General features: G+C 39.3%; 1 protein-coding gene across 2 annotated transcripts; it reads left to right on the top strand.

Moving 5' to 3' along the window:
* The first annotated feature begins 2,822 nt into the window (after positions 1 to 2,822).
* On the top strand, positions 2,823 to 26,055 carry KPNB1 (karyopherin subunit beta 1). 2 transcript variants are annotated; one of them, XM_026072914.1, is made up of 20 exons: positions 2,877 to 3,025; positions 4,854 to 5,054; positions 7,147 to 7,299; positions 8,333 to 8,392; positions 8,719 to 8,808; positions 9,245 to 9,355; positions 10,976 to 11,077; positions 12,310 to 12,534; positions 13,097 to 13,288; positions 14,748 to 14,878; positions 16,065 to 16,212; positions 16,529 to 16,600; positions 18,882 to 19,026; positions 20,818 to 20,900; positions 21,528 to 21,635; positions 21,891 to 22,034; positions 22,140 to 22,245; positions 22,605 to 22,719; positions 23,112 to 23,273; positions 23,831 to 26,055. In XM_026072914.1, coding segments are annotated over exons 2-20 (2,265 nt in total). In that variant the 5' UTR covers positions 2,877 to 3,025; positions 4,854 to 4,937; the 3' UTR covers positions 23,832 to 26,055. The 2 variants fall into 2 exon arrangements, with proteins under 2 accessions (XP_025928700.1, XP_025928699.1); XM_026072915.1 differs by lacking the exon at positions 23,831 to 26,055 and having other exon boundaries at positions 2,823 to 3,025; positions 23,112 to 23,277.
* Positions 26,056 to 26,341: the final 286 nt, after the last annotated feature.

Raw genomic sequence — 26,341 nt, 5'->3', positions numbered from 1 at the left:
TTGCTGAGATCCCTCTCCTTCTGGCCCGTTTCCTGTCTTTCTCCACCCCGGTCCCAGCCCATCGGGGGGGCAGCTGAGGAGGGCGACGGCACGGTGGGACCCTGSCGGGGGAGCCGCCGTGCTGGGTGGGGTCAGGAGAGGTTAAGGTTTATTAATTTACGGGGAATGAATGGAGGGCAACTTTGTTTTCCAGAGGAAAAGCTTTATTACACCAAAATCCATGCTTATGAAGTTCTCCTCATCACCTTGTTTAAAAAAAMCAAAAAAACTAAAACAGCGTTTTTTATGGATGTGCTAAATTTGAGAATGGTGCAGGGAAGTTTAACTCATCGTTGAAGGAATATGACTTATTTTTTTTGCTTAGTCAAKGCATATTGTTGCAACTAATTCAAGGCCCTTAGAGGGAAAGGGTTTGCAATGCTGGTTTCCTGTCCTTGAAGGAATCTTAGCTTATTTTAACATGGGTGCATTATTCATGTCACTTCAGTATTATAGCTGTCACTCACTTGTCGTTATGGTTACAAGCAAAACTTATTCTTCCTTTTTAAGCAGTCAAATGTGCATTTGTCTCCACTTGTGTAAACTGCAAAAGTAGTGTGGTCTTTATTATTGTTGTTCCGTTTTAAGCTGTGTGTAATATCCCTGAGAATCATAATTGACATAGCTTTTACACATAAGTGTCCGTTTTGATTATAATTCTGTGAATGGCTGTTTGCTAAGTCACAGCATCCCCTAAAAATCTTAGGATCTTAGGGTTGGATTAATGTTCCTGCACAGTGTTATATGAAGCATTGCAGACTGACATCCTTGGGCAGCTCATGATTTTATGCATTTCAGGCTTTTAAAGAAGCTGGGGGATAAGCCAGTTTCTCAAGGTTTCATTTATACCTGCTGTCTTGGCACAGAGCACAATATCGAGGTCAAGGCAGCAAGCGGAGGAAGCAGAATTTGTGCTGGGTGCGTGAGGGGATAAAGTTTGCGTCCTGGTTTGGGAAGCGAGCGTGAGTCAGTTCAGGTTTATAAAGGGTCGGGGGCTGAGGAGTCCCATCAGCTGTGAGAGCGATGAGTGCAGTGAGGAGGCTTGGGTTTGTCGGAAGAAGCATAGAAGGTAAAGGAGGAGAGGAAGGATGTAGGGTTCTGGGTTGTTCATAGTATAATAAATGGTATGTGGGTAGGAAGAACTCTAGCTGGGCCTGGGGGAGCGGGAAGGAAGCATGGAAATATGTTGGGAAGAGGTAGGAAGTACGCGACTGGGTTAGAGGCAGCCAAGCAAAGAAAGCTTGAAACGAACTCCCAGTTAGCTAATGGAGATGTATCCAAATATGCTTATTCTTTCTTTTCCCCTCCTGTATTTAATTTAGACCCTTTTCTGAAAAATTTCCTTGACATTTCTGTAAGTGTGGAAGTTGAGAAGTCGTATGCATCTGCATTCAGTTTGAGTCTTAATGTAATSCTTCTAACTTTTTAAGGAACTTTGAGAATAATTCTTGCTAAAAGACAATTTTTTTTCAACTTATGAGAGAGAAATCCAAGGGCATTTCCTCAACTTTGGAATTCTAGTCAGATTTTCTTCTCAAAGGTGGCAGCAACACTTTTTTTTTGCCCTGTGAACTTTTCTGAATGATTTCCCATTTCTGGCATTATAAAACTCAGTGTCTCAAGTGTGAGCATTCTTGATGGATGAGAAGTGTTTTCTATTATTATGGTATATTTGTAGGGTTTTTGTCTAGAGCATTAAAATTTCAGGATATTTCTAACTGGACAGCTGTTTTGTTTCCAAATTCTGCATCATTGAAAATGTAAAGCCCAAGATACTGGACATACTCTGTGTTTCTGTTGAACTTTTAGAAGTCAAGCTAGTTTTAAAAATAGCTATTTTTTGTGTCCTAAAATCTTCATATGTATCTTAAGTTCTGTTATACAGGCTTTTAAAATTGATTACATGCAACTATATATTAAATGAAATGTTTTCTGGAAAGCTACATTATTCCTTGTCTATTTGGTGTAAAATGGTTTTGAAAATAGTACCATTGTTTCCACTATTTACTAGAAAGTTGTTTGTCTTCTAAATAGGCAAAATGCTTCATATGACAAGTTAAAAGAAAACCTTAGCTGTATCTTGTTTGCAGTAGGAGTCTATAAAATGTAAAGCTACCAAATTGCCAAATCCAATTTAAATGCAGAGGTGCTTCTCACTAGATACCACCAAACACAAGTAGTACAGATGTCAGGTGATTTTATCCATGCGTATACATTTTGGTGGGGATAATCTTCACATGTGTATATGTATCTTTGATTGCAGGGAAGTATATAGTAAGCTTATTCTTATGAATCTATTTTAATGCACCAAGGGAGCAGCTGATTTCACATTTTAAAAATTCCTGTATTAAATTATAGTTTGGGTGTTTGCCTTGAAGCAAGGAAATTAGTAGAGTTATTCTTTACCATGTTTGATATCCATCCAGAAAATGCATAACTTTGCATAAGACCTGAGTAGTTTATTTAAAGGAATACTTAAAGTAGGCAGGAGCATCAAAGGTAACAGTCTCTCAAGTAAGCTGAAAAAAATCCAACGAAGTCAGTGTCTATTTACGTTGCTTTCCAACAGTTCTAATTAGGAGCTTAACATACATAATCTGGGGATAGAAACACAGTCATCATGCGGTAGCAGAGGTTTGCTGTTGGCCTGATACTGAAGAAGCTTCAGTGAGTGTTCATCTCGTTTTGCTGGATAAATGCGGGTTTTTCCTCATTAGTCAGGACAAATTAATGGCTCGCGTTGCTGTGGGAGGAAGGAGAGAGACGTTTCTGTTGACGAGCAGCTTTCTCCTCTGCCCACCAGCCTACCTTCCTCGTGGAACTGTCCAGAGTGCTGGCAAACCCAGGAAACAGCCAAGTTGCTCGAGTCGCGGCTGGCTTACAGATCAAGAACTCCTTAACATCCAAGGACCCAGATATCAAGGCCCAGTACCAACAGAGATGGCTTGCAATCGATGCCAATGCCCGCAGAGAAGTCAAGAATTATGTAAGTTTTGTATCTTTTTWTTTTTAATTTTATTTATTTATTTTTTTGCCTGATTGTTTTCCTTTGGGGATGATAAGTAACAAATTCTTATACCTCCTTTTCTACCTCAAAAGTCTTCCATTTGCTGGCTTCTGCCTTTCATGAAACAATTTCATCTGTACGTGCTTTGATGCTTTATAGCATATTTAATCTATAGAAATATTAGGTTAAAAAGACAAGCAAATATGTGGCTACTGCTTTTATATTGATGCATGTAAATACTTTTACAAAGCAATTTTTAAGTAGTCACCTGTGATTCTGGAGTTTATGGGGATGGCTTCCTCACTAGGTGATTTCAACTGGATTGATGCTTGCTTTTTATTCTTGCACTTGAACAGCTTCCTCAACTGTTTTACAATCTGTCGTTAACGTCTTTGAGACGTATTGTGTGTGTAAACACACGTTCACACAGGCCATAGAAAATCTTAGAGTTGGTAGAATATAGTCATAAATATGCAAGTTCCAAATGTGAAATGGTATTTTTAAATTTTGTACAGGTGTGGAATTTCCTGAGGACTGTTGTGTTCTTTAATTAAAGTACAGGACTTGCAATGACGAAACTATAGTGGCTGAGCTTTTTGACTTGCAAGAACGGAGGTGTACTTTGACGTACAGTGTTATGTAATTAATGCAAGTTGGCTATAAGCTTTTATGTAATGTTTTTGTCTTAACAGATGTCTTTGAATCTGTGTATAGTAGAGTATCATTGGGCARTTGATTATGATACAACTTTAATCTTTTATTTACATTGGTTAAGACTGAAGTAGGTATGGGGAAACTTAGCTTATATTGTAAGTGGGAACTGTCATATTGTTGTATATTAAAAACTAACAAAGCCAATTTATTGCTGTTCTTCTGTTAAACTAAAGCAAAGTCCTTTTTCTTATCAAGCTGATATGTTGGATGCTTTTACTTAATTCCTGCTGATTGGCTTATTAACTTTGAGGATTGTTACTATTTCCATTATTCTCTTGAGAAATTGAGTGGTCYATTAGTGCATGCTGACTAGATGGTAAACGTAAAATGAGTTAGCAGGGTCTCAGTTCACTCGGTTCACTTCCGATCATGAAGCCACTGAAGTATTTCGGGCTAACTGCTACTCTGAATACCAGAGGAAAAGCCACGAAGCCTATCCCTTCTTGCCCATCTCAGGAGGCAGACTGGGAGGAGAGTTGTAGCTAATTTGGGAGAGACTAAGTACATTTTAAGTACTGTATTTACTAAGGGAATATATAGACAATTAAGGTGTATAACTGAAAATTTTGAAATGTGCCCCCCCCCTTTTTAAAGAAAGTTATTGAAGTATACAAAAAAATTGTTCTTCTGATTGGAATTGAAATAAATTAAAAAAAAAAAACCTCTTCAATCCTATTAAGATTATCTTGTCATAAACACTCTAGCATTATTTTGGATTTTAAAGCACCATTTGTTTAGCTTTTGTAACTTTGCTTTATAATACAAGCAGGAAAGAATTGTTTAGTGAGTCATCAATGTGCGTTATGATATACAGCATTATGTATGGGATTTAAAGGATGTGGTAGAAATGTGCGTAATCACACAGCTGTATCTCACTTCCTGGAATGGGTAACCATGGGTAAGTTCATTTCAAATATTATTTGCCTGTGGCCAAGTGCTTGCAGAGGGAGAAAGCAATACAAACCAACTGCTTTACTGGCAGAAGGGGTACATTTGAAATAACTTTATCAAGTGAAAATCCAGGTGGCAAGCTGGTGTCMGTCCGTCTCTGGTTACTGACATCAAATAATCATGTATGAATCTCTTGTCGCAGGTTTTGCAGACACTGGGCACAGAAACATACAGGCCCAGCTCAGCCTCTCAGTGTGTGGCTGGTATTGCATGTGCAGAGATTCCCATGAACCAGTGGCCTGAACTCATTCCACAATTGGTAGCTAATGTTACAAATCAACATAGCACTGAGCACATGAAAGAGTCGACATTAGAGGCCATTGGATACATCTGTCAAGATATTGTAAGTATCTTTTTAAGTATGCTGTACTGCCATAACCTCTCCCAGTGCCTTTTCTTTTCCAGACTTTCATTTGTTACACCTCTATATCTAATAGACTTTAATGCTCTCTGTGGTTGTCTTCTAATACTTGTCCTGAGGATATCTCGGTGCAAGCAGAACAACATGATGTATTAGTAAACATGCAAGAATGATATCTGAAAGAACTGACCTGCTTTCACAACACAGATCCAGGTCATCTTTCATAAAGTGCAGTCTTAAGTCTATATATCCCTCTGGTCATGTGATGGTGAGGGGTGCTGTTATAAAACTTTGTCAGTTGTGTAAAATGATTAAAGATAGCTGACAAGTGTTTATTTCATTTTGTATGTTGGGGAAACCTGACAATCCCTTCATCTGAGGGGTCTCTTTATCCTTAATCTAGGAATTTTTGATACATGGCCAAGAATATTTTCCTGACGTGGACAAGAATATTTTACTGTTTGAGGCACCTTCTATAGAAGTTCTCATGGTTTTATTGCTGTAGTTTGTCATATCAGATGTGTTGCATCAAGTAGCTAATCCGAACTGCTCCCAAAAACCTGGTGTATTGTCTGACTTACCACTGAAAAACAAAAATGGATTGCTCCTTTTGTGGTGTTACTTAGTGCTTTAGAATGTGCATGCTTCATGTTGCTTGTTGGACATCAATATAGTGAGTTAGGTAAATTTTCTCTTTGGTGCTTCTTATCAGGCTGCAGGAAGTTTGTCTCGCTTCTTAGTCTATCCATTTACATACGTGTTGGACTGTGAGCATATTCCGCTACCTCTTCTGTGCTTACAGATGTTCAAAAGAGTAGAGAGCCCTGGGGGTTGTCCCTTTTGCAGGAATAAGGATGGAATATTGCAATCAGCTTGGGAATTTTCCGTTGTAGATGGAGAGGTCTGAAGAATGTAATGGCTGCAGAAGGGACCCTTCTTGAAGAAGAAAGGGAAAAGTCAGTGAGGGAAACCCCATAGGATAAAATGAGGAGCAATAACAGATGCATCGATGAGGACAGGTAGTGAAAGAAACAGAATAAGGCATAAGAAAAGACCAGTGCAAATCAGATTTTTTGAAAACCACCTGAAAGGATGCATGCTTTTCAGTACGCTGATTGTCTGAACAGCTCGTGGCACTGACCAATGTAAAGTTAAAAATGAAAATGGAGCAAAAGTGCTGGGGAAGAGGCTTGGATGGGGGTAAATTACTTCATGGAGACCAAATGATATAAAACAGGAAATCTACAATTGTACAGGAGAGGGAATCTAGGTCAAGCATTGTTTGTTACAAGTTCACTCAAGACTTAAGTGCAAGTTAGTTATTTGCTTGAAAGATAAGTATGGTTTGGTTTTTTGGGAATTTTGGATACCCTGATTGCTGAATGGGTATTTTGTAAACAAGATTCTTCTTAATATTTGTGGTTTGTGTCAGTTGCATTGTGACACTATGTTTGTAGTTTGGGCCTCTGGTTGGATAAATTCTGATATAATGATTAATACAGTTATTTGGGAATCTTGCAGTCTTAAATTTACCATGAAGAAAAATTAATCTTTAGTCTGTGTTCAAAGCTTTAATCTTTAAACCTTGAATGTTTAACAGCTAGGTGTCCTTGCTACTGGTCCATGCAAAATTTTCTTGCCCTATGCCTAAAGAAGACAGTCACCTTTAACCAATAAAAGTATCAATCACAACTGCTGGTATAGACCTCTCTACTCAGAATATAGTAGAATGGGAAAAAGTCAATGTTTTTAACATGCTAATTGAATGAAGTCAAGTAGTCTGAAGCCTGTTGACCTATTATTCAAAACAGTGGTGTTTATTTAGCATTAGTGGCTTAAACCTCTGGGATATGTGTACTCAGTTCAGTCTTCCCTTTCCTGTTTCAGAAGCCATGAAGATGTCATGGTGTACAAATTCCTTGTATTTTCTGGTGCTCAGAGTGAACAAAGAGCTTCTTGACTTTAAATGTCTTAATTTCTGTCTATAGATTTCAGCATCAAGCTTTGAGAATACTTTGAAATATGGAAAAACAGTCATTCATCTGGCAAATAACTTTATCAATGCTTCATTTAGGACCCAGAGCAGCTTCAGGACAAATCCAATGAGATCCTGACAGCCATTATCCAGGGAATGAGAAAGGAAGAGCCCAGCAACAATGTGAAGCTAGCAGCTACTAATGCACTCCTGAACTCTTTGGAATTCACCAAAGCAAACTTTGACAAAGAGGTGAGGGGAAAACAGTAACAGTTCTTGGCCTAAAATGCAGGGACTGAATCCATGGTCTATGATGAGAAATCATGCACCACGCTGAGTTTTGATGGATTCTGTTGCGACTGAGACTTGGATTCATTTCTCTAAATCTGGTGTGTCATTGTCGTAATGCAGAGATACTGTGGAAATCTTCAGAGATTCATCAATGGAAAGGAAGCATCATTGAATTTTTTTTGGATAAATATGAACTGACCTTAGAGTTTAGCCTATTAGACGCTCTGCTTCCTGATCAAACTCTACTCTATAATGCTGCTGTAAGAGTACAAGCTTGGATCAGCACTTTCTTTCAAGTGGTGTGGCAGCAATCCAAATTTAACTTTGCCTCTGAAAATTGTTGGGGGAGGAAGACTGGTAAGAGTCTTCAGAATAGGGACCTCTGATTTATTTCTTTTTCTTTGGATTAAGTAGATCTTCTAGGTCCTTACCAAGGAGAGTAGAGGGAAGATGCAATAGAATTAATATTGAACCTTCAGCTTAGATGCTCTTTTAATGAAATCTTTTCCTAGGCTAGAGTCTAACTGGTGTTGATTTGGATTAACTAGAGTCTTTCAAAATTTGAGGTGGGAGGTACGTAATTCATTCAGGTGTATTTCTACTGGACTTCAGTACTGTAAATAGCTTAACTTACATAAGTTTCTTGAATTATGCAAGTTTTGAGGTTTCTTGAAGGAATTGCTGAAATAATTCAGGAGACAACAGGGGTTTTGTTTTTCTTTTTAGAGGAAGGTGGTCATCTTAGTACTGATCTATTTTTAATTTTTGGGAAGCCTGTGAAATGTCTTTTAAAACTCAAGTTTGGGATTCCCATTGGGGGAAGAAATTATTTAAAATACTGCAGCGAGTGGTAAACTGTACTGTTCCTTCATCTGTAGGTGCAGTATGAGTGATTGTTCTAGTCAAGACTCAAAATATATCCTCCATAGGAAGACTTGCAAAGACTTTGATGCTTTTGTAAAACAGTTCTAATATTCTTTTATTTCTTCTTCAGTCTGAAAGGCACTTTATTATGCAAGTAGTCTGTGAAGCAACGCAGTGTCCGGATACAAGGGTGAGTGAAAACATGTATCCTGATTTGTCATTGCACCTTTCTCGGGAAGCTGCCTAGAAGCTCTAGCATCATAATTCAACAATTCAAAAAGTGCTACATAAGATTAGTAGTATTTTATAAAATGATCGGTGCACCTGTGAATTCTCAGACAGCAGTTTAAATTAGAAGAACTACTAGGAGCTTATGGTGAAAGGCCTTGTTATGTGTCGAGTAAACTAAATCAGCAAAAAGGCAGGGTTATTTATCTGTGGTAGGGTAGAATTATGCTTGTTTTTCAAAGCACTCGGGAAAGTGTCACATCTTTGATCCATTTCCTACTCTTACAGGTACGAGTGGCTGCCTTACAGAATTTGGTGAAGATTATGTCCCTTTATTATCAATATATGGAGACATATATGGGTCCTGCTCTTTTTGCTGTGAGTACTCAGTTTTTCATCTATAGTAGTTTGACCTCTGCCTGTACTCCTTTGTCTTAACCTGAGAGGAAAAATTCTTTCTTGCAGTCCCAATTGTTTTGTTTTGTTTTTTCCCTTTGGATGTAGTTCTGTCCGTGACTGCATGCTGTGGATACCTCTCTCCAAACAAAATTTGTAAAACCAACATCTGGTGTTTCAGACTTGAGACTCCAAGTGTCAGGGCAGTGCTGATTAATTGATTTGCTTGGCAGTCCTTACTAGGTTCTGATCACTGATAAGCCTCTAAATGAGGAGGGTGTCTTCAAAGAGCAATCATGTGGCATCTCACTTCAGACAATCTAGAATATTGTACCACATAGTCAAAAAAAAAATTGGGGCATATGTTTGAGGAGGAATAACTTCCTGAAACATCCTTCTCTCTTTTCTTTTTCTAAAGATCACTATTGAAGCAATGAAAAGTGACATAGATGAGGTGGCTCTACAGGGAATAGAATTCTGGTCAAATGTCTGTGACGAGGAGATGGACCTGGCTATAGAGGCATCTGAGGTGAGCTTGCAAATGACTGCTGAAAAGTGGTGAATGCCCATGATCATCTGTTTGAGAATGTGGAAATACTGTGGCTGAAATGGCTCCGAAAGTTCTCCTGTTCTTCGAAGTGTAATACTGTATGAAAGCCTGTGAGTGCCTTGTATGGGAGTCCTGGGTCCATGATGAGACATCATGCACCACTCTGATATTACGTGATGCATGTCTGTTATGGAAGCTGAGACCTGAGGCTGTGTGACACCCACAAGGCTTGTTGACTCTGCAGTTATTATGTGCACTGCAGACATCAGCATAGTGTTCTGGTATCCAGCTTAGTTTTTAGCTGCTAGCTTGGGTACTAATAGCTGTCTTGCTCAAGGCTCAGCTATGCTTAATTTATTCTGCTGTTTAAGGTAAATGTGAAGTTACCCTAGCTAAATTTGCACAGGGGTCTCCATTTATAACTCCCTTTAACCCGTTGCATTATTTTTTAGACACCATAGGCTTCCTAATGTGAAATTTGTAGTAAAGCTTGAATAAAAACTGTTTTGCTTACTCAATTAGGATAAATTGGCTTTTTAAAGGAGCAAGATGATTTTAATGCCAACCTGTCTGGGAATTGAAACTACTTAAGATAAAGACTCTCTGACAGTTTGAGAATACACTGTGACATGCAAGTGCTAGTTTTCTGAAAATGATGCATGACAGCTACCTGACTTCTTTGTAGCATTCCAAAGTCAAGCCATGCTATGCCTGTAAGGTAAACCTAAGTGCGCGTTAAGCATGTACATTAGGCACAGTGTAATATGAAAAAATTCTCAGTACTGTGAAGATTTTTGAGCTGTTGCTTCATTAAGATGGCATCTTGAGTTAGTGAAATATATGAACCACAATGAAGGGAGAGCATTTCTCCCAGTTACCTGCTTTCTTCGAGGCATAGCAGGCTTCATATGTTACACTGATATGCAATGTTTCTGGGATCTATTATTATAGGCACGAGCAACTTAGTCCTAAGCTGGTGTTCAGAAAGATTGATCATGTTCTATATAATACATTATTTATGAGTTAAAGATAAAATTATTGGCTGMAATAAAAGTAATCATTATCCTTTACAGTGCATGGGCTAGAGATGAATTTGGGGTATTGTTCTGCATGCAGGTGCTGTTTGCATGAATTAGTTGAACAGATCAATAATAGCTTAAACTTTGAAGGGCTCTAGATGAATCATTTCCATCTTTAAAAGTAGCTAAATATACTTTTGTGTTGAATGCTCAGAATAGCAAGGATAAAAGGACAAGTCAGCAAATAGCTTTAGTTTATATGCTGAAGACCTCTTGCTTTTTCTACTTGGGGTCACTTGTTACTTACACATAACTGCAAACTGAAAATATTTATTTGCACTGTGTGAGGAGGGGCTTGATATGTGTATGGAATGGCAAATTGCACTTGCGCTTCAAATATTTAGCTGGGGTTGGTTTGGGGTGTCCTTCAGTTTCCTGTGTGTTACTGGTAACTTAAAGTTTGTGTTGGGGAGGAGAGGAAAGCATACAGAATAAGAGAACTTGTATCTGTTGAAGTCTGTAATTCAGAACTTATGCCTATATAGCCACTGAGGATCCTTTTGTAACCTTTTTTGTCTAGGCAGCAGAGCAAGGAAGGCCTCCAGAGCACACTAGCAAATTTTATGCTAAGGGAGCACTACAGTATTTGGTCCCAATTCTAACACAGACGCTAACGAAACAGGTGAGTTGCAAATTTCCTGATGCATGTCAAAAATAAGTACGTTGCCTATCATAAGTTATACAAGTAAGTTCTGAAACAGTGATGCTACTCTTACATGGAATGGCAAACTGTCAGTGATGGTCATTGCTTTCTTGCATYGGTGACTTCTTGATATGTTCGACCTAAAAGATACTTTAGGTCCCCTAGGGTAGGTTGTAACAGTGTGCTTGTTCTGAGCACCGGTTGTGGCAGTCCTTGGTCTGTGATGAGACATCATGCACCACTCTGACTGAATGATGCATTGTTCTTTAGAGCTGAGACTTTGAGACTGCGTGGGGTATCATTTTTATGCTGTATTCTGTTAATGCACATTTGTATTTAAGCTATTTGTAGAGGCTTTATAGTTATCTATGTTCCTCCTGAAATGTCTGTAAGTTTAAAACGAGTGTACAGTTTTTCATTTGAGATCCTGTTCTTGGAATTTTTAAGCTTTACATGCTGAATTCTTAGGTCCACATTTATTTAGTGCCTACTGAGCACTTCACAGGGACTTGTTTGGACTCTGTTTCACAGTCTAATCAAAATTAATGGAATTACTTGCTACAGCAGGTCTAATTATAAAATAAAACTGTTAATTAAGCCATACAGGATGGAGTTCACTTGTCTTACTGTGGTGAACTGGGAAAATGCTTGGTGTGTTCTTAGTGAATCCATTGACTTGTTTCCCTGTTTGTTTTTGTATTGCTGTCTGTTTGAATGTGGAGGGTTAAATTGCAGGAGGTTTTAAAGTGATTGTTAAAACAGGAAAGATAAAACAGATAAGAGAATCACAGGTACACAGCTTCAAAGGAATTTGATAAGTGGCTGAGCTAACAGTTGGGGGGAAGAAGCTCTTCAACTGGCTATATCTAGGTACAGCAGGCCACTCTGCAAGGCAATGGCATGGATCAAAGAAACCTAAAATCTCAATGTAGATGAGAGAAGCAGTTTGGAAGATGTATGAGGATAGTGTGGGTATGTCAGGAAAGAGCTCACAGCCTTAAACCAGGACAGGAAGATACAGATGATACAATTCAGGTTGCCTCTCTGCCAGAGAGGTAGCTGGTACTTCATAGATCTGAATTAATTTCTAAATATAACGCCGTGTAATGAGGCAATGTTACTTGCTGTAGATCCAACAGAATAACCACTGCCTGTGACTGGTGAGGGATGTTGTTCTCCCAGACTGACCAGGGATATTGTTCTCCTCCTAGGATGAAAATGATGACGATGATGACTGGAACCCCTGTAAAGCAGCAGGAGTTTGCCTCATGCTCCTGGCAACCTGCTGTGAAGATGACATTGTTCCTCATGTGCTGCCCTTTATTAAAGAACACATTAAAAATCCAGATTGGCGGTACAGAGATGCAGCTGTAATGGCTTTTGGGTGCATTTTGGAAGGACCAGAGCCTAACCAGCTCAAACCACTAGTCATACAGGTAAGGCTCATCGTGTTTTCTTGGAAGCTCTTAGAACGAAAACTTTCTGATTTACTTGAAGGATGTACTGGGGCACAATTGAGCATAAGTTACTTTGTACACAATTTACTTTACACATTGTTCTTAATCTGAGGAAAAGCAAAAGGATGCCTTCTAATCATTATGGTTTAGAGAAATTTGGATAGCAGGAGCTTGACGTAGATACTGGAAGCCACTGTGATGAATTGTGTTGACTGTCACTGAAATGGGAATATCTTATCGTGGGCTGAGAGCATGTAGTTGGGCTACATAGCTTTCACTCACAAGAATATGCAAGACTTCAGAATACCTGGCTTCAGATGCTTTAGCTGTTGGGTCTTATCCACTGTGAAGTAACTTTATGAATCTTCATGTATTGGCACAACGGCTTAAATGGATCTAGATGATTTTTTTTTTCCCTTTTGTTCATCAGAATTGATTACTAGCTCATAGAGAATACGTTAACAATCAGAAACAGTGGCAATTTCATATTTCATATATTAAATATAATCCCACCTTTCTGCTGATCTCAATTATGTTCTAGGCTATGCCAACTCTAATAGAACTAATGAAGGACCCTAGTGTTGTGGTTCGAGACACAACTGCATGGACTGTGGGCAGGATCTGCGAGATGCTTCCTGAAGCTGCCATCAATGACATTTACCTCGCTCCACTGCTGCAGTGTCTGATTGAGGGCCTGAGTGCTGAGCCCAGAGTGGCCTCCAATGTGTGCTGGGTAAGCCAGTTCCTTTGCTGTTTGACATGCAGTAGGTATATGCCAAAAAGGGGAGCTCAGCTCATGAAGAAGGTCAAGTGCTTAAATGTTCTTAAATAGGTTTCAGAAACAACCCACGACTTGGTCATCCAACACATGCAACTGTTGTGAACTGTAAGATAGCTCTAGTTTGTTTTGTGGCTCTGGTAAGGAGAAAAATGCTAATATTAACAGGATGTAGAAGTTGTCTTCAGTTTGAAAATGCTGTGGAAACTGTCCTTGAAAACAGGTGTGACAGCTCTTTTAGAACAGGTATGCTGGGATTTAACTTTTTCTTAGGGGCAGCTGGATTGCCTTTACAGCTTAATGGAGACACAAGATACTTTGTTTCCTGTTTCCCATTACCGAAGCCCACTTCTTGCCTTGGTTTCAGAGCTAGTTTGAGGAGCAGGAGATACTTTGTTCCCTTACAGAGCTTGATTTGAGTTCTTGGAGCCCCCTGGGGTTAGCTCACTGAGTTCAATTGTATCTTCTTCCTTATGAATGTTTACTACCAAGTGGCATGTCTGGTCTTTCACTATGAAGAGGATGTGTCCCTTACTGCCTTTTAACAGAGCTACTCAATGAGAATTTGGCTAGAAATGAGTATTTGCATGTCAAAACAAGTTCTAGGAACTACAGAATTTATTTTTTTTAGTACTCCAGAGGTCTGAAGACTTCTAGTCAGTGCAGAAGCTTTTTCCCTGATCCACTGATCCTGACAAAAGTTCGTGTAGCTGTGGCTTTTGTCTCCTGAAGATAATGAATAGTATATATATTTTTAGATTGAAGTGAAAATCAGGAGGCTTTCATCTTTTTTGTTTAATCCACCTGTCTTTCAGAGCAGTTGCAATTGCTCTGCAGTTGGGAATTTGAGCAGTCCACAGCCTTGTCCAATGAGGATTTTAAGTTGTGATGATAATGCCGGATAGTAGGTAGAATCTGTTAATACCCAGTGTAGTTGAGGCAGTCTGCCTTTATGCAGTTAGTCTTGACAACCACCAGTTGCTGAGACCACTAATACTATGCAGATGTTTGTCTGCAGACAGTTTAACCACCTTGCATGTTAATGCCTCATTTGGAGTCTTTAATTTTCACCACTGTTATGCAAAGGTTCAGTGCACTAAGCAAATAGCTGTTTATGAAGAGAGCAGTTAATCCTGCACCTGCATGGTGTGTGTGTGTGTGGTGTGGGTGTTTGTTGTTTTTTTTTTTTTTTTTTTTTTTAGAATAAAAACATCTTACTTGAGCTCCAAACATAAGGGAAGTCTGGTTTCTAATGGGCTGTAAGGAATGGCATGTGTTTTCTCCACCAACAAACCATTTCCATTTGGAAATTGAATGTCATTCCACTAATCTATTCTTGGGATGATTAAGATACAGAATATGTTTCTTGACTTGTGATGGTAAACTCACTAGAAATGGTTGTTCTCTATTTCAGGCCTTCTCTAGTCTTGCTGAAGCTGCCTATGAAGCTGCAGATGTAGCTGATGATCAGGAAGAGCCAGCAACCTACTGCTTATCCTCCTCATTTGAGCTTATAGTTCAGAAACTTCTGGAGACCACAGATAGGTAACATTAAACAAGTTGGTTTAAGTTCTACAAAGATACTCTTATTATTTCAGATTATTGGTAGTCTTTCTCGTGCAGCTTAATCTGAATGGTGTTTTATCAGAATTGGGCTTTTTGGCATTGGTTGGAATACAGAATGCTAATCCCCCAGGAGGAAAGCTGTTCACACAGAATAATTTCTCAGTGTTTTGTCCATACCTGTTTTTAGTAAGCCTGGGGTTTTCTCCAAACGTGTATCTTTTGTGTTTTACTTTGAAGTTTTGCAGTACAGTATCAGACTGTGCAGATCTTTGTACGGTATTTATGACTCTTTTCAAGGTTGGCTAGAAGGCCATTGAATAATCAGGATTGCAGCAAGACATAATTAGAAATCTTTGTGTATCATATGGTTCCTTTAACTGTGACTATTTTATGCCGTAGTTGTTGCTGTAGTGTTACTACATTTACATTAGCGCCAGGTACTCCCAGAAGAGACGAGGACCTAGTTAAGCTAGATACTGTCCTCAAGTAAGCTGAAATATAAATAGATAAGAAAAATATTTTCTCAGTTCTGCAGATGCATAAATAAAAAGGGTAATGTTGAACTCATAATCTGCCTTCAAGGTCACATAAGGAGTCTTGACAGCTCAGGGTTCAATTCTTGGATCAGTTCAGTCTTCAGTTGAAGCCTTCTGCTGCAGGACTAATTTTTTAAATGGTCTCCCTGTCTAAACAGTTCAAAGTCTAAACTCTCTTCCTGTCTGGTTTACTTCAAACCAGAAGTGTAGTGTCTAGCTCAAGGCTATGAAGTACACCAGTCATCTCAGTATAGATCTTGGATATCTGTATTTCAGATTTAACATTCTCACTGATGTCTCGGAGGGATGTGACGTAATAATGTACGTTGCTCACCTCTTGATCATTTCTTCCAGGTTAGGGTAATGGCACACTGGGATATGTGAGTTTTTCTGTTCCTGTCTTTGCTATCTGTGACTAAAGATGTTGGAAATCATCCTTACTAGTGAATGAGAAAATGTCTCAAAAGTGACTTCACCAATTTCTTTTACTCTGAAGCCTGTAATACAGGAATACAAATGGTTCAGCTTGTCACAACACTACAATTTAGCTGTTACTGATTTACTAAAAAAGGGCTGTTTCTAAGCAAGCCTGAGCACTGAGAGCTGAAAATAAATTCCTTCTGTGATAGGCCTGATGGACACCAGAATAACTTGAGGAGTTCTGCATATGAAGCTCTGATGGAAATAGTGAAAAACAGTGCCAAGGACTGTTACCCTGCTGTCCAGAAGACAACTTTGGTCATTATGGAACGACTTCAGCAAGTGCTGCAGATGGAGGTAGGTAAACCTGAGTTATACCCCCATTATGGTAAGGAGTTTAAGGGAAATAATAGGTCTAATGTTGCTGTTGCGCTGTGGCTTCATCTGGTATAGAAAAATGAGTTTCATTGCAGATTGTATATATTATAACATAATGTATTTTTATTTATGTAGACATAGGTAAATATATTAAGCTTCTGGAACGTACCTTTATTTTAAAAGACCAAACATATTTAAAATTGCTTTTCTGAAGCTCATAGCACTGTTAAAACCTGCTGGTTTTGCATGGACAGTGATCAAGTCTTTTTATATTTGAGGTTTTTTTCTTTTTCAGTCTCATATCCAGAGCACTTCAGACAGAATCCAGTTCAATGATCTTCAGTCTCTGCTTTGCGCTACTCTACAGGTAAGTTGCTGTTCCTTACTTTGTGGTTATGGAAAAGAGGCAGTTTGGAGAAGTTTCTACACCTCAGAGAATGCAGACTTGGTTCTGGTGTTGAAATCTGAATGATGAAATTGGATCTTGTGTCCAAGTTGATGTGCAGGAGGTGATAGGGTTTGAAAGGCTTCAGCTCTTCCAGTAGAGTACACCTTACAAAACTAGAGTAATTTAATGTGGCATGTTAAAGACAGCATACGCTTTCAGATTGGTTGTTACGTCGGCTAAAGATTGAACAATCACTTTGGTTGGCACAAGCAAAAAAACTCTAATAGCTTTAATTTGTTCATCTGCCTCTTGTGGTTGGTGTTCTTATTTAAAATGGCACTAATTAAAATGCGCTAAGTGTCCTTGAAATTAAACATCTGGTAATGAACAGCCCATGTGACTTGAAGCATTTGCTCACTTTAGTTTCTTGCCTACTCTTACAAAGTCCACTGAAAACAGCCACATTTTTTCCAAACTACTGGGGAAACGCATCAGGCAATCTTTCTAAAATCACATGGTATTTGATATTGAAGCTTTCCTGTTAATACTGCAGGAATAGTAGTGTGACTGTGCTGTTATGCCTGGCTTATTAAAGTTATAGGACGCCACTTTAAAAATGTATAATAGATATAGATTCAGCACTAACACAGCTTTGTGCAGCTCACAGAAGAAAATAAGATTTTTCTTCTGCAGGTGTAATAGAGTACTATGTAACCTGAAATAAAAACAGAATTATTGAATGTCCATCTCTACTCAGATTTATTCCTTTCTTCTGTTACGTTACCTGTTCTCTGGAGTTCATCACTTTCTTCATTTCTATTAGCCTTGGAAACGGAACCTTTTCCTCAGCTGTGGGTAACAACCTGTTTCTGTTGGCAATCAGTTTTAGCTTCCCATCCTCCAAATGAGGTTAGAAGGTCTCCTGGGCATTGTCTCCAAGTTGCTTTGAATCACTAACTTTAATCCTTCTTGTTTAAAAGCCAGTAGTGTTAACTGATACTTTTATTCTCTGCAATTTTTAGGGTAAGTTTTCAAATAATGGCTGGATAGAAATAATCTGTCTTTATGTTGGGTTTTAATGGGGAGACTTCAGTATCTAGGATCTCTCCTTTTGGCACAATGTGATCACTGATCTCTTTCAGGTCATCTCTTTGCACTTGTGGGAAGTGTAGTGCAAGTAGCACAGATGGAATTAAATTGCTAGTTTTAATTTGCAAAGATACCTTGCTTCACTGTCTCAAAATCGGAACCATAAGTATTTACAGTAGCTACAGCAGATACTTAATACCACTAACTGAAGAATTAGCAGAGGGATTTTTTCAGTGTTATGTAGTCAAATGTATTATTTTGTTGCATAGTTTTTTCTTTCTTGCTGAAAATACCCTTAAATATACAACAGGAGAAAAAAAACTTAATGCTTAAAAGGATGAGAAAATCAAGACCTATTATTTAATCAGTCAAAGTCACTCTCTTTGAAATGACTCAGTTTAAAGAATCAGATTTGAAATAATTATTTTCCCCTGCAGGTTAAGGGATCTGCCTTTCTCTTTTCATAGGAAATGCAAATTTATTTTAAATAAGAATGCATCAAAGCTGTGTTCTGTACTCCACATACTGAAAGAGACTGTCAGAATTGTATAGGGTGAGCAGAGCATAAATTAAGTTTAGGTGTTTATCTAGGGTGCTTCCTTGGTCCTTCTGCTAAACGCGGTATGCTGCATAACACAGAGCATACGTGTGCTCACCAGGTTGTTCCGCTTGTATGTAAGGCTGCCTCTGCTCCCTAGATATCAGAATTGCTTTTCAAACACCTCAGTGCTAGATATATTTGTGTAAACTTACTTTTTAAATTTAATTTCATGGTGTAGAAGCAAAGCTTACATGTGATCTATAATTGACAATAAGAGATTGCCTTCAGATTGTTACAGTGGAAAATGGGCTTTGTTATAGGGCCAGATTTGGGCTGGTCTCGTATAATGCCAGCTACAAATGGAATGCCCAGAGAACAGCCTATGCAGCAAGAAAGGTAAATTCTGCTTGTTCTGTAGCTGGAAAATTGAGTGTAGCTAAAATGAATAGGACTCTGCACTTTCACTGACAAAGCATATTTTTTGCAGCAATAGAGCTCAAAGCAGTTATCTTCCTTTTTAGCAGCCTGGGGTGATCATGAGCATTCAGAGCTAACGTAGAACGTGTAAAGGAATAATTCAGCCTAGTGTATATGGAAATGATTACAGCCTCTCTTCCCTTTTCCCACTAGAACGTTCTCCGGAAAGTCCAGCACCAAGATGCTTTGCAGATCTCTGATGTGGTGATGGCATCTCTGCTGAGGATGTTCCAGAGCACAGCTGGCTCAGGGGGTGTGCAGGAGGATGCCTTGATGGCAGTCAGCACCCTGGTAGAAGGTCAGTATTTCAGTGCAGTGCAGCGTGTGGTTGTTGTGTGGGGGACAGAGCTGGTTTGCTTCATTCTCTTTTGACTATATGGCAAAAGAACATTTAGTTCTTGGTTTTGCTTGAGGTATGGTTTTGACCACACAGCTCACCACATTGATCTATGAAGCCCTGAGACTAGCTGATTACGTTTGACTGTTTCTTGAATGAATGGCTTGTTTTCTGTTTGTTTCTGTATTTGCTGCAATGCAAATTCCAACAGAAAATAACTAGCGCAACTTTGTACAGTGCCTAGCACAATAGGAACCTCATCTCTTCATGCTGTCGCCATACAGATTTAATATTATCTTAATGATTCATACTTGGTGCTGCCTGTGACCCACTTCCGTTTTGTAGAGTTTTGTCAATGGTAAATTAATATTCATTGTTCTTGCTTAAAAGAAATCGGTGGCAGAGATCAGCATTAGAATGAATTAGAACTTGTGAAGCAAAATAAAATTTGAGTTGTGGCATTCCAGGCAGCTTGAGCTTCATGATTCATATTTAGAACATGCTGGCTGTGGCATGATCTCGAACTCTAGGAATGCATTGTGTTGTCAAATACCACATACGTGAATGTGAAAGTTAAGGTGCTGTTGAAAGTCTATATGTGGAAATCTCGTTGCCTAACATCCCTCCTGCCCCACCCCCTACTTATTTCTAGTAAAAAACATGCATGAGTTGGAAGCGGGTCTTGAGAGAGATCAGTTTGTAAGGAGGTTCATATGAATTTTCCTTTGTGTTTCTGAGGCTGTTGGCATAACTAGCTCATTCAGGATCCGTTCTCCAGGTGATGAGACCTATTTCTTGCAAAGAGGTACATGCCTAATTGCTCTGAAAATGCACAACAACTTGGAAGTGCAACAGAGTTAGTTTTATCCTTTTATTGTCAGAAGGGGCTCTTCCAGAATCAAATGTTTTGGAGAACAGGTTTGTGACTTTAACAGGCACCCTTCTCTGGAGAACAGCCTTATGACTGCCTTTGAAAATACTTAGTGGGATTGAGTGAGGTACCTGCGAAGTGAATGAGAGAGATGAGTAGGATCATTGCAAGTTTAACTAGCAAGTCAAAATGAAAGCATATCCTTTTGATTCAAAGGCCTTTCCACTTTGGATAGATAAGTTTGCATGCATGATCTTAGTAATTTAAATGAGTGGGGGAAGATAGGAGTGGCAAGGAAGAATAGCCACATAATATAAAGAAAATATTTTACTCTATTAAATATTTATTAAATATAAGCATCCTAAAAGTGCCCTACTTGAACTGTACTGAAGTGAAGAGACTGAGCAGCTGTCTCCAAAAGAAAGACTTTACAGCTGAGAAACAATGTGAAAAGAATTAAGAATTTTCAGCTGGTATAAAGTGATGTAATGGTGCTCCCATTCCCAAAGTGCTGAACGCAAAGCATAGAACCTTGTCTGAAGTGTGCCACGATGTTCCCGTCGCTCTAATTGGTCTGCTCAGTGAGGAAGCTCTCAACATGCTTTCTGAGCACAGGAGGGGTTGTGGGGTTTTTTTATATATCTTCAAAGGCCTGCAAGGAATTGAGCTCTTCTGAATCTTGTTTTAGTCCAGATGGACCTATTTCACTGATGCTCAATTTTTGTGTAAAATCTAGTGGAGAATCAGTTTGTTGCATTTCTGTGGAACATGCAGGTACTGGTTTGGGGTGGAATGTGATGCTGGGTTTCTGTTTTGCAGAACTTGAGAAAGTGTTGTAGGCTAGAATTTTCTTCTCTAACCAGAGTGTTTTCTGTACACAGTCTTAGGTGGAGAGTTTCTGAAGTACATGGATGCCTTCAAACCGTTCCTTGGCATTGGACTGAAGAACTATGCTGAGTACCAGGTAGGGGTCAAATCAGGCAGCCCTTTGCTCAAAATCTCTAAATTCTCATCTGCTCACAGATGCTGAGTTCAGCAGGTGTGCATCTGTAAAATACCACTGCTTCTGGTGATGAAACTAGAATTGGAGCCCCATAGATTTTTCTCTAATTACTGTCTGCATGCACGAATTTAGACTCCCTTATACTCAATTCAGCAGGCCTTTATTGACTTGACACCTGCGTTTTCACAGTGGCTGCATATTAGTTGGCCTTATTGAGGAGAGAGGTTGCCACCGACTGTGAATTTCCATTAGAACGCTAAGTGATGGTACTCGCTGTGGGACTGATATTTAGAAGACCTGGCTGCTGAATTTGGTAGCAATTGTTCAGACCGAGTACCTTCACTTTGGTGTCTGGAACTCTTGCTCTCCCTGTTGGATAAACTTGTCCAGATCTTCTTTGCAGCTTCTAACTTAAATAGTTAACAAAGCATGGACTCATCAGCTGTTACATGAGGGTCACTGTACTTGGTGACTTTAATGACTACAGCCTCTCACCACTACTTAGTGTTCTAATAAGCTAAAGCTTCCACATAGGATGTGGAAGACTGACTCATAGGGTGGGTGTATTACTTGCTGTTCTATTTGCAGGTTTGTCTGGCTGCAGTGGGCCTCGTTGGCGACTTATGTAGAGCCCTGCAATCCAACATCTTGCCTTTCTGTGATGAGGTTATGCAGCTGCTCTTGGAGAACTTGGGGGTGAGTGTTTACCTTCTCATTAGCCAGTTAGTAACAGTTGGCTTGCATGCTGAGAAGAAAGTGGGAGGTGGGAGAAGCAGAAGTGTTAGGCATGCTCTGAAGATCTCATGTTTGACAACTATACTGCTTACCATTTGAATTGAATCCAAATTTATTGAGAATGAGGGTTGAAATTTCAAGTAAATGTCCTAATTTATTAGCTTTTCCCCTTTTAAAAAGTGCAGCTAAACTTAATGGTGCTGAAATCTCTTCTAGAATGAAAATGTTCATAGGTCTGTGAAGCCTCAGATTCTTTCAGTGTTTGGTGATATTGCCCTTGCCATTGGAGGAGAGTTTAAAAAATACCTAGATGTTGTATTGAACACTCTCCAGCAGGCCTCCCAAGCACAGGTTGATAAGGTGAGCCAACACTGCCCTTTGCAGTTCTCTCGTTAAAACTTTAAACAAGTAAGGCATACTTCATCAAGGACGTTACTAAAGCATGCTTTCCTGTTGCCTTTCTAGTCTGACTATGATATGGTGGATTACCTGAATGAGTTGAGGGAAGGCTGTCTGGAAGCTTACACTGGCATCATCCAAGGATTGAAGGGAGACCAAGAAAACGTGCATCGTGAGTACTCTGTCCTACTGTGTTGTAAACCATGGCTAAAATGATAAATGGAGATAGGAAAAACTATCCTTGAACAAGCTGTTTCATGAGAACTGTTTGTCTCATTCATAGGAATATCCTTGTAAATTCCTTTTTGCGTGGGAGCAAGTGCTTTAACTGCCATGAGTAGGGAATGGGTTTAGAACTCTTCACTCTAGTTCCTCTTGCCTCTGTTGGCAGTTTTTCCTTCTCTAGCTTGGAGAGCTCTTCTGGGATCGAATTCTGGCTGTCTGGGAGTATACTGGAAGCCCTTCTAAAAGGGCAGATGATTAAATGTGAGCTGTGTTCCACTCTGCTATAATAAAGTTGTTTTCTTTCAGCGGATGTGATGTTGGTGCAGCCCAGAGTAGAATTTATTCTGTCTTTCATTGACCACATTGCTGGAGATGAGGATCACACAGATGGAGTAGTAGCATGTGCTGCTGGACTGATAGGGTAAGCACCCTAAACATATCTTACAATTAACAGCAGTCATCAGCTAGAAGTCTTTGTACAATAGCCCTAATATTCTAAGTTGCAGTTTTCCAACTCAGGTCTGTGTGGAGTTTTTTGTTTTTTGTTTTTTTAGATTTTTATTATTATTATTATTATTTTGTTGAATTCGGGGAGAACAGTCTTTGGATGGGAGATTGAATGTCTCCAGTTAGTCACAATTTGAGGGAAAACTGTTCAGCTCTCCTGCTGCTGAAATTAGTGACCATATGCAGCATTTTGAAAAGGACATTAGTTGTGAGTCAGATTTCTTTTTGCTAGCAAGAGCTGATCAAACTGGTACTGGCACATCTGTTTGTGGCACTCGGCCTCAAAAGCCTCTCTCTCTTCTCTAGGGATTTGTGTACAGCATTTGGAAAAGATGTACTGAAATTAGTAGAAGCTAGACCCATGATACATGAACTGCTAACTGAAGGAAGAAGATCCAAGACGAACAAAACAAAAACCCTCGCTACCTGGGCGACTAAAGAACTGAGAAAACTGAAGAATCAAGCTTGGTAAGGGATTCCACCCACCTCCTTTTCATGTTGCATAATTATGAAATTGGCTAAACTCCTAAGCCTGAAAGAGTCACTTCACAAAAGCTTTCTGATATAGAAGGCTGTTTTTTAAATTTATTTTTCTGTAAACAAGCCCCATCTGCAGTCTTGTATACCAGAACAAATGCAAACATTGAGCAGCACAGTGAACTCCTTGACTTTCCCAAGATGAGATACAGACTTGAAGGCTTCTTGCATTGTGAAATGCTCCATACTTGCCAGCCTAGGACAACGCTGAGCTGCTCCAAGTGCAGTATTACTGAAGTCTTTACCCTGGTCATGTCAGCGTCTTTTAAAAGGAACAGATTGTAGAAAGCAGGCATCGTAGCATATTTGCTTTTAGGAGATTAAGCCTGTTCCAGCTTTGTCACCCTATGTGGAGAATTCCCTTATTATCCCTGTTATTTCTCCTTTAGTTCTGTAAAGTTACTTTTTCTCCTACTGCTAGTTTTTTCTTATCTCCTGAATGTGGATTTTCATGGGGTTTTTGTTTGTTTGACCCTTTTTGCTTGCAGATCTGTTACCATTGGGATGACACCTGAGACCCCCACTGGAAATCTCCAATCTTTTGAAAAAACCCGGAAGTGAGGAGTGTGCACGGATGCTGAATGTTTGGGAATGAGAGGATGAGTGAGTGAGGCTTGAAACACACCACATTGAAAATCCCGCCACAGCAACAGCAGCAGCGCTGTTAGTGAGCTGAGCACTGACTTGCGTAGAAAACCTGGCATCGGCCATCTTCAGGAAGAGGGAACGACCGATTTCTATTAAAAGTAATAAGCAGTCTCTTCTTCCGGCAGACTAGGACTAGCTTTTCTGTCTTGGCCAGCGCAGAATGGAATGGCCGGTTTGGGAGAGAGGAAACTAGGTTCAACTGTGGTGCTCTTTGTCTGAGGTCTGGCTTTGGCTGCTGGAGAGAGAGGGAGTCTGGGTCTCCAGCCCGCCTTCCGTAACCTTTGCCACACGATGCTGTCAGTGCATGGGATAAAAGGAGGGGTGAAGGATTTTCAGTCTAAGAGTGAGTGTGTGTGAATGAGGCGGTATCCACATTCTCAACTTCAAGTCATTGCAGTTTATCTTTTCCCAAAAAAGGGTTAGCTGTTGCATTTCATAAACTAACCGAAGTTCAGTCTACTGATGCAGCATAAGAGATGTAAAAAAGAAAAGAGGAAAAAAAAGGAAAGTCGCTCTTTAGGGCTTTTTTATTTTAGGGAAACACTGACGAATGTTCAGAGCTCCCGTTCTGAGTGACGCTTTTCATGATCTTGTTTCATCAAAGCGCCTTTCCTTCCTTAATATTGTTCAACTGTGAATGTAGAAATGGGGGAAAAAACTCTTGCGTTAGAGGGAATAGAAATAAATTGTCAAATGATTTCAGGCTTAAAAAAAAATATATAAACGTAAGTGCTCCGAATTGGCAGTGAGAACGCAAAGGGAAAGATCTCTCCTGACTTGTACTGTAGCAGCCTGAACACCCACAAAAATTGTGCCAAAGAGTTGAAAAACAAAATAAAACTTCAGGTAATATTTTGGATTGCAAAATGAGGATAAATTCAATGTTCAAACAAAATCTGATAAAATGCCATTTGGAAACTGCTTGGCCTTTTGTGCTCTTTATTTGATCAAATTTAATGTGGTATTGGTCTCTTGCTGCACTTCAAAAACAAAAAAAGGAAAAAAGAAATTTATATAAAATATATATACTGACTTGAGCTTACACAAGACGGCACTTGTAAAAGGTTATATTTTTCCACTGCAGTTGAAGATTAATAAAATGGTGTCAAACATTCCCCAATAATTCCTTTTTGTATTCTTGGTCTTTCCAGTAAAAGGGGAACCCATTAACAATTTTTTAATAGAGTAGTAACAGTCTGATGGGCAACTCTGAAATGAATTGGCTGTTTACTGCTTCCCTAATCATGCAACTCCTTATTTTCCCATGAAGGATCAGAATCCCTTGTTTCCTCTTAAATGAGACTTTTTTTCTTTTGAGGAATAGTCCCTTGCTTATCCTAGATTGTCAGCAATAAGCCAAGAAAAATGGAGAAGATGCAGGATTTGAGACTATTTCTTTCATTTCATTTTTATTAATGCAGCTGTTGATACTACCAGCATTTGAATCTGCAGTTAACAGGGGCATTTTTAAAAGCTGTTTGTGGGAGGGAGAGTAGAAAACCTTAGCCAGTATTGGTTTTTTTTGTTTTTTTTTTTAAAGCAGGTAGAAATCTGCTTTATTCCCCAATTTCCTTTTCCCAGTCTGATCCTAGGATCCATTACAATGGAGTCCACTTTCGTTGCCCATCTGCACTGCAGCATCCACAATAGCTCTTGTACAGGGTATCAGATATGTGCCTTTCAGTGCTGAGTTCAGAATGCAGTCGAAGTGCCGACCTTTGAACCAGTGTACAAAAATAATAATAAAAAAAAAAAAAATCCCAGGCATTTTGAGAGGAAAAGCTCTGTTAACTGGGAGAGCCAACCAGCTCCTGAACACAGACTAGGGAGTGGCCTGGGTCACATTTCTAGTAATGCCTTTTCTTTTTATTTTGTTTCTTGAGGTGGGGTGGGATTTCCTTTAAAAAAAATAAAATAAATAAAAAAAGCCATTCCTGAAGTTGGAGAGGGGGCGTGGAGGGAAGAAATCTGATCATTCCTCAGTGCTACCTGTTTCTGTCCTGTGTGGCTGTTCAGCTGTAGACAGCAGGAGAATAAAGTACACTGAGACAGTAGTGGAAACAAACCTTGTGTCTGTCATGTTTGTTTTGGGGCTTTTGTTTTCTGGGGCTTTTGTTTCAGGGAACCAGTTCCCAAAGGAACTCTAAACAATCCAGGCTTTCATGTGAGCAATAACATCCGCTAGCGTAGTAGTGAGAAAACTGGGCTGTGCTTCCAGTGTTTGGTGCCTAGGCCTGTAACTGTTATCCTTTAATCCTGTTACTACTGGGTTTTAGAGGGAGGGCCAAATACCTATTTTATATACGTTTTTAAAGAGCTGGTTTCACTGCCTGGCAGACTTAATTAATAGA

Source organism: Apteryx rowi, unplaced genomic scaffold (genome assembly GCF_003343035.1).
Source record: "Apteryx rowi isolate R43461 unplaced genomic scaffold, aptRow1 scaffold_354, whole genome shotgun sequence".
In the NCBI taxonomy this organism is placed as follows: Eukaryota; Metazoa; Chordata; class Aves; order Apterygiformes; family Apterygidae; genus Apteryx; species Apteryx rowi.
The sequence above is the reverse complement of the archived record's forward strand: the minus strand, read 5'-3'. Positions and strand labels throughout refer to the sequence as shown.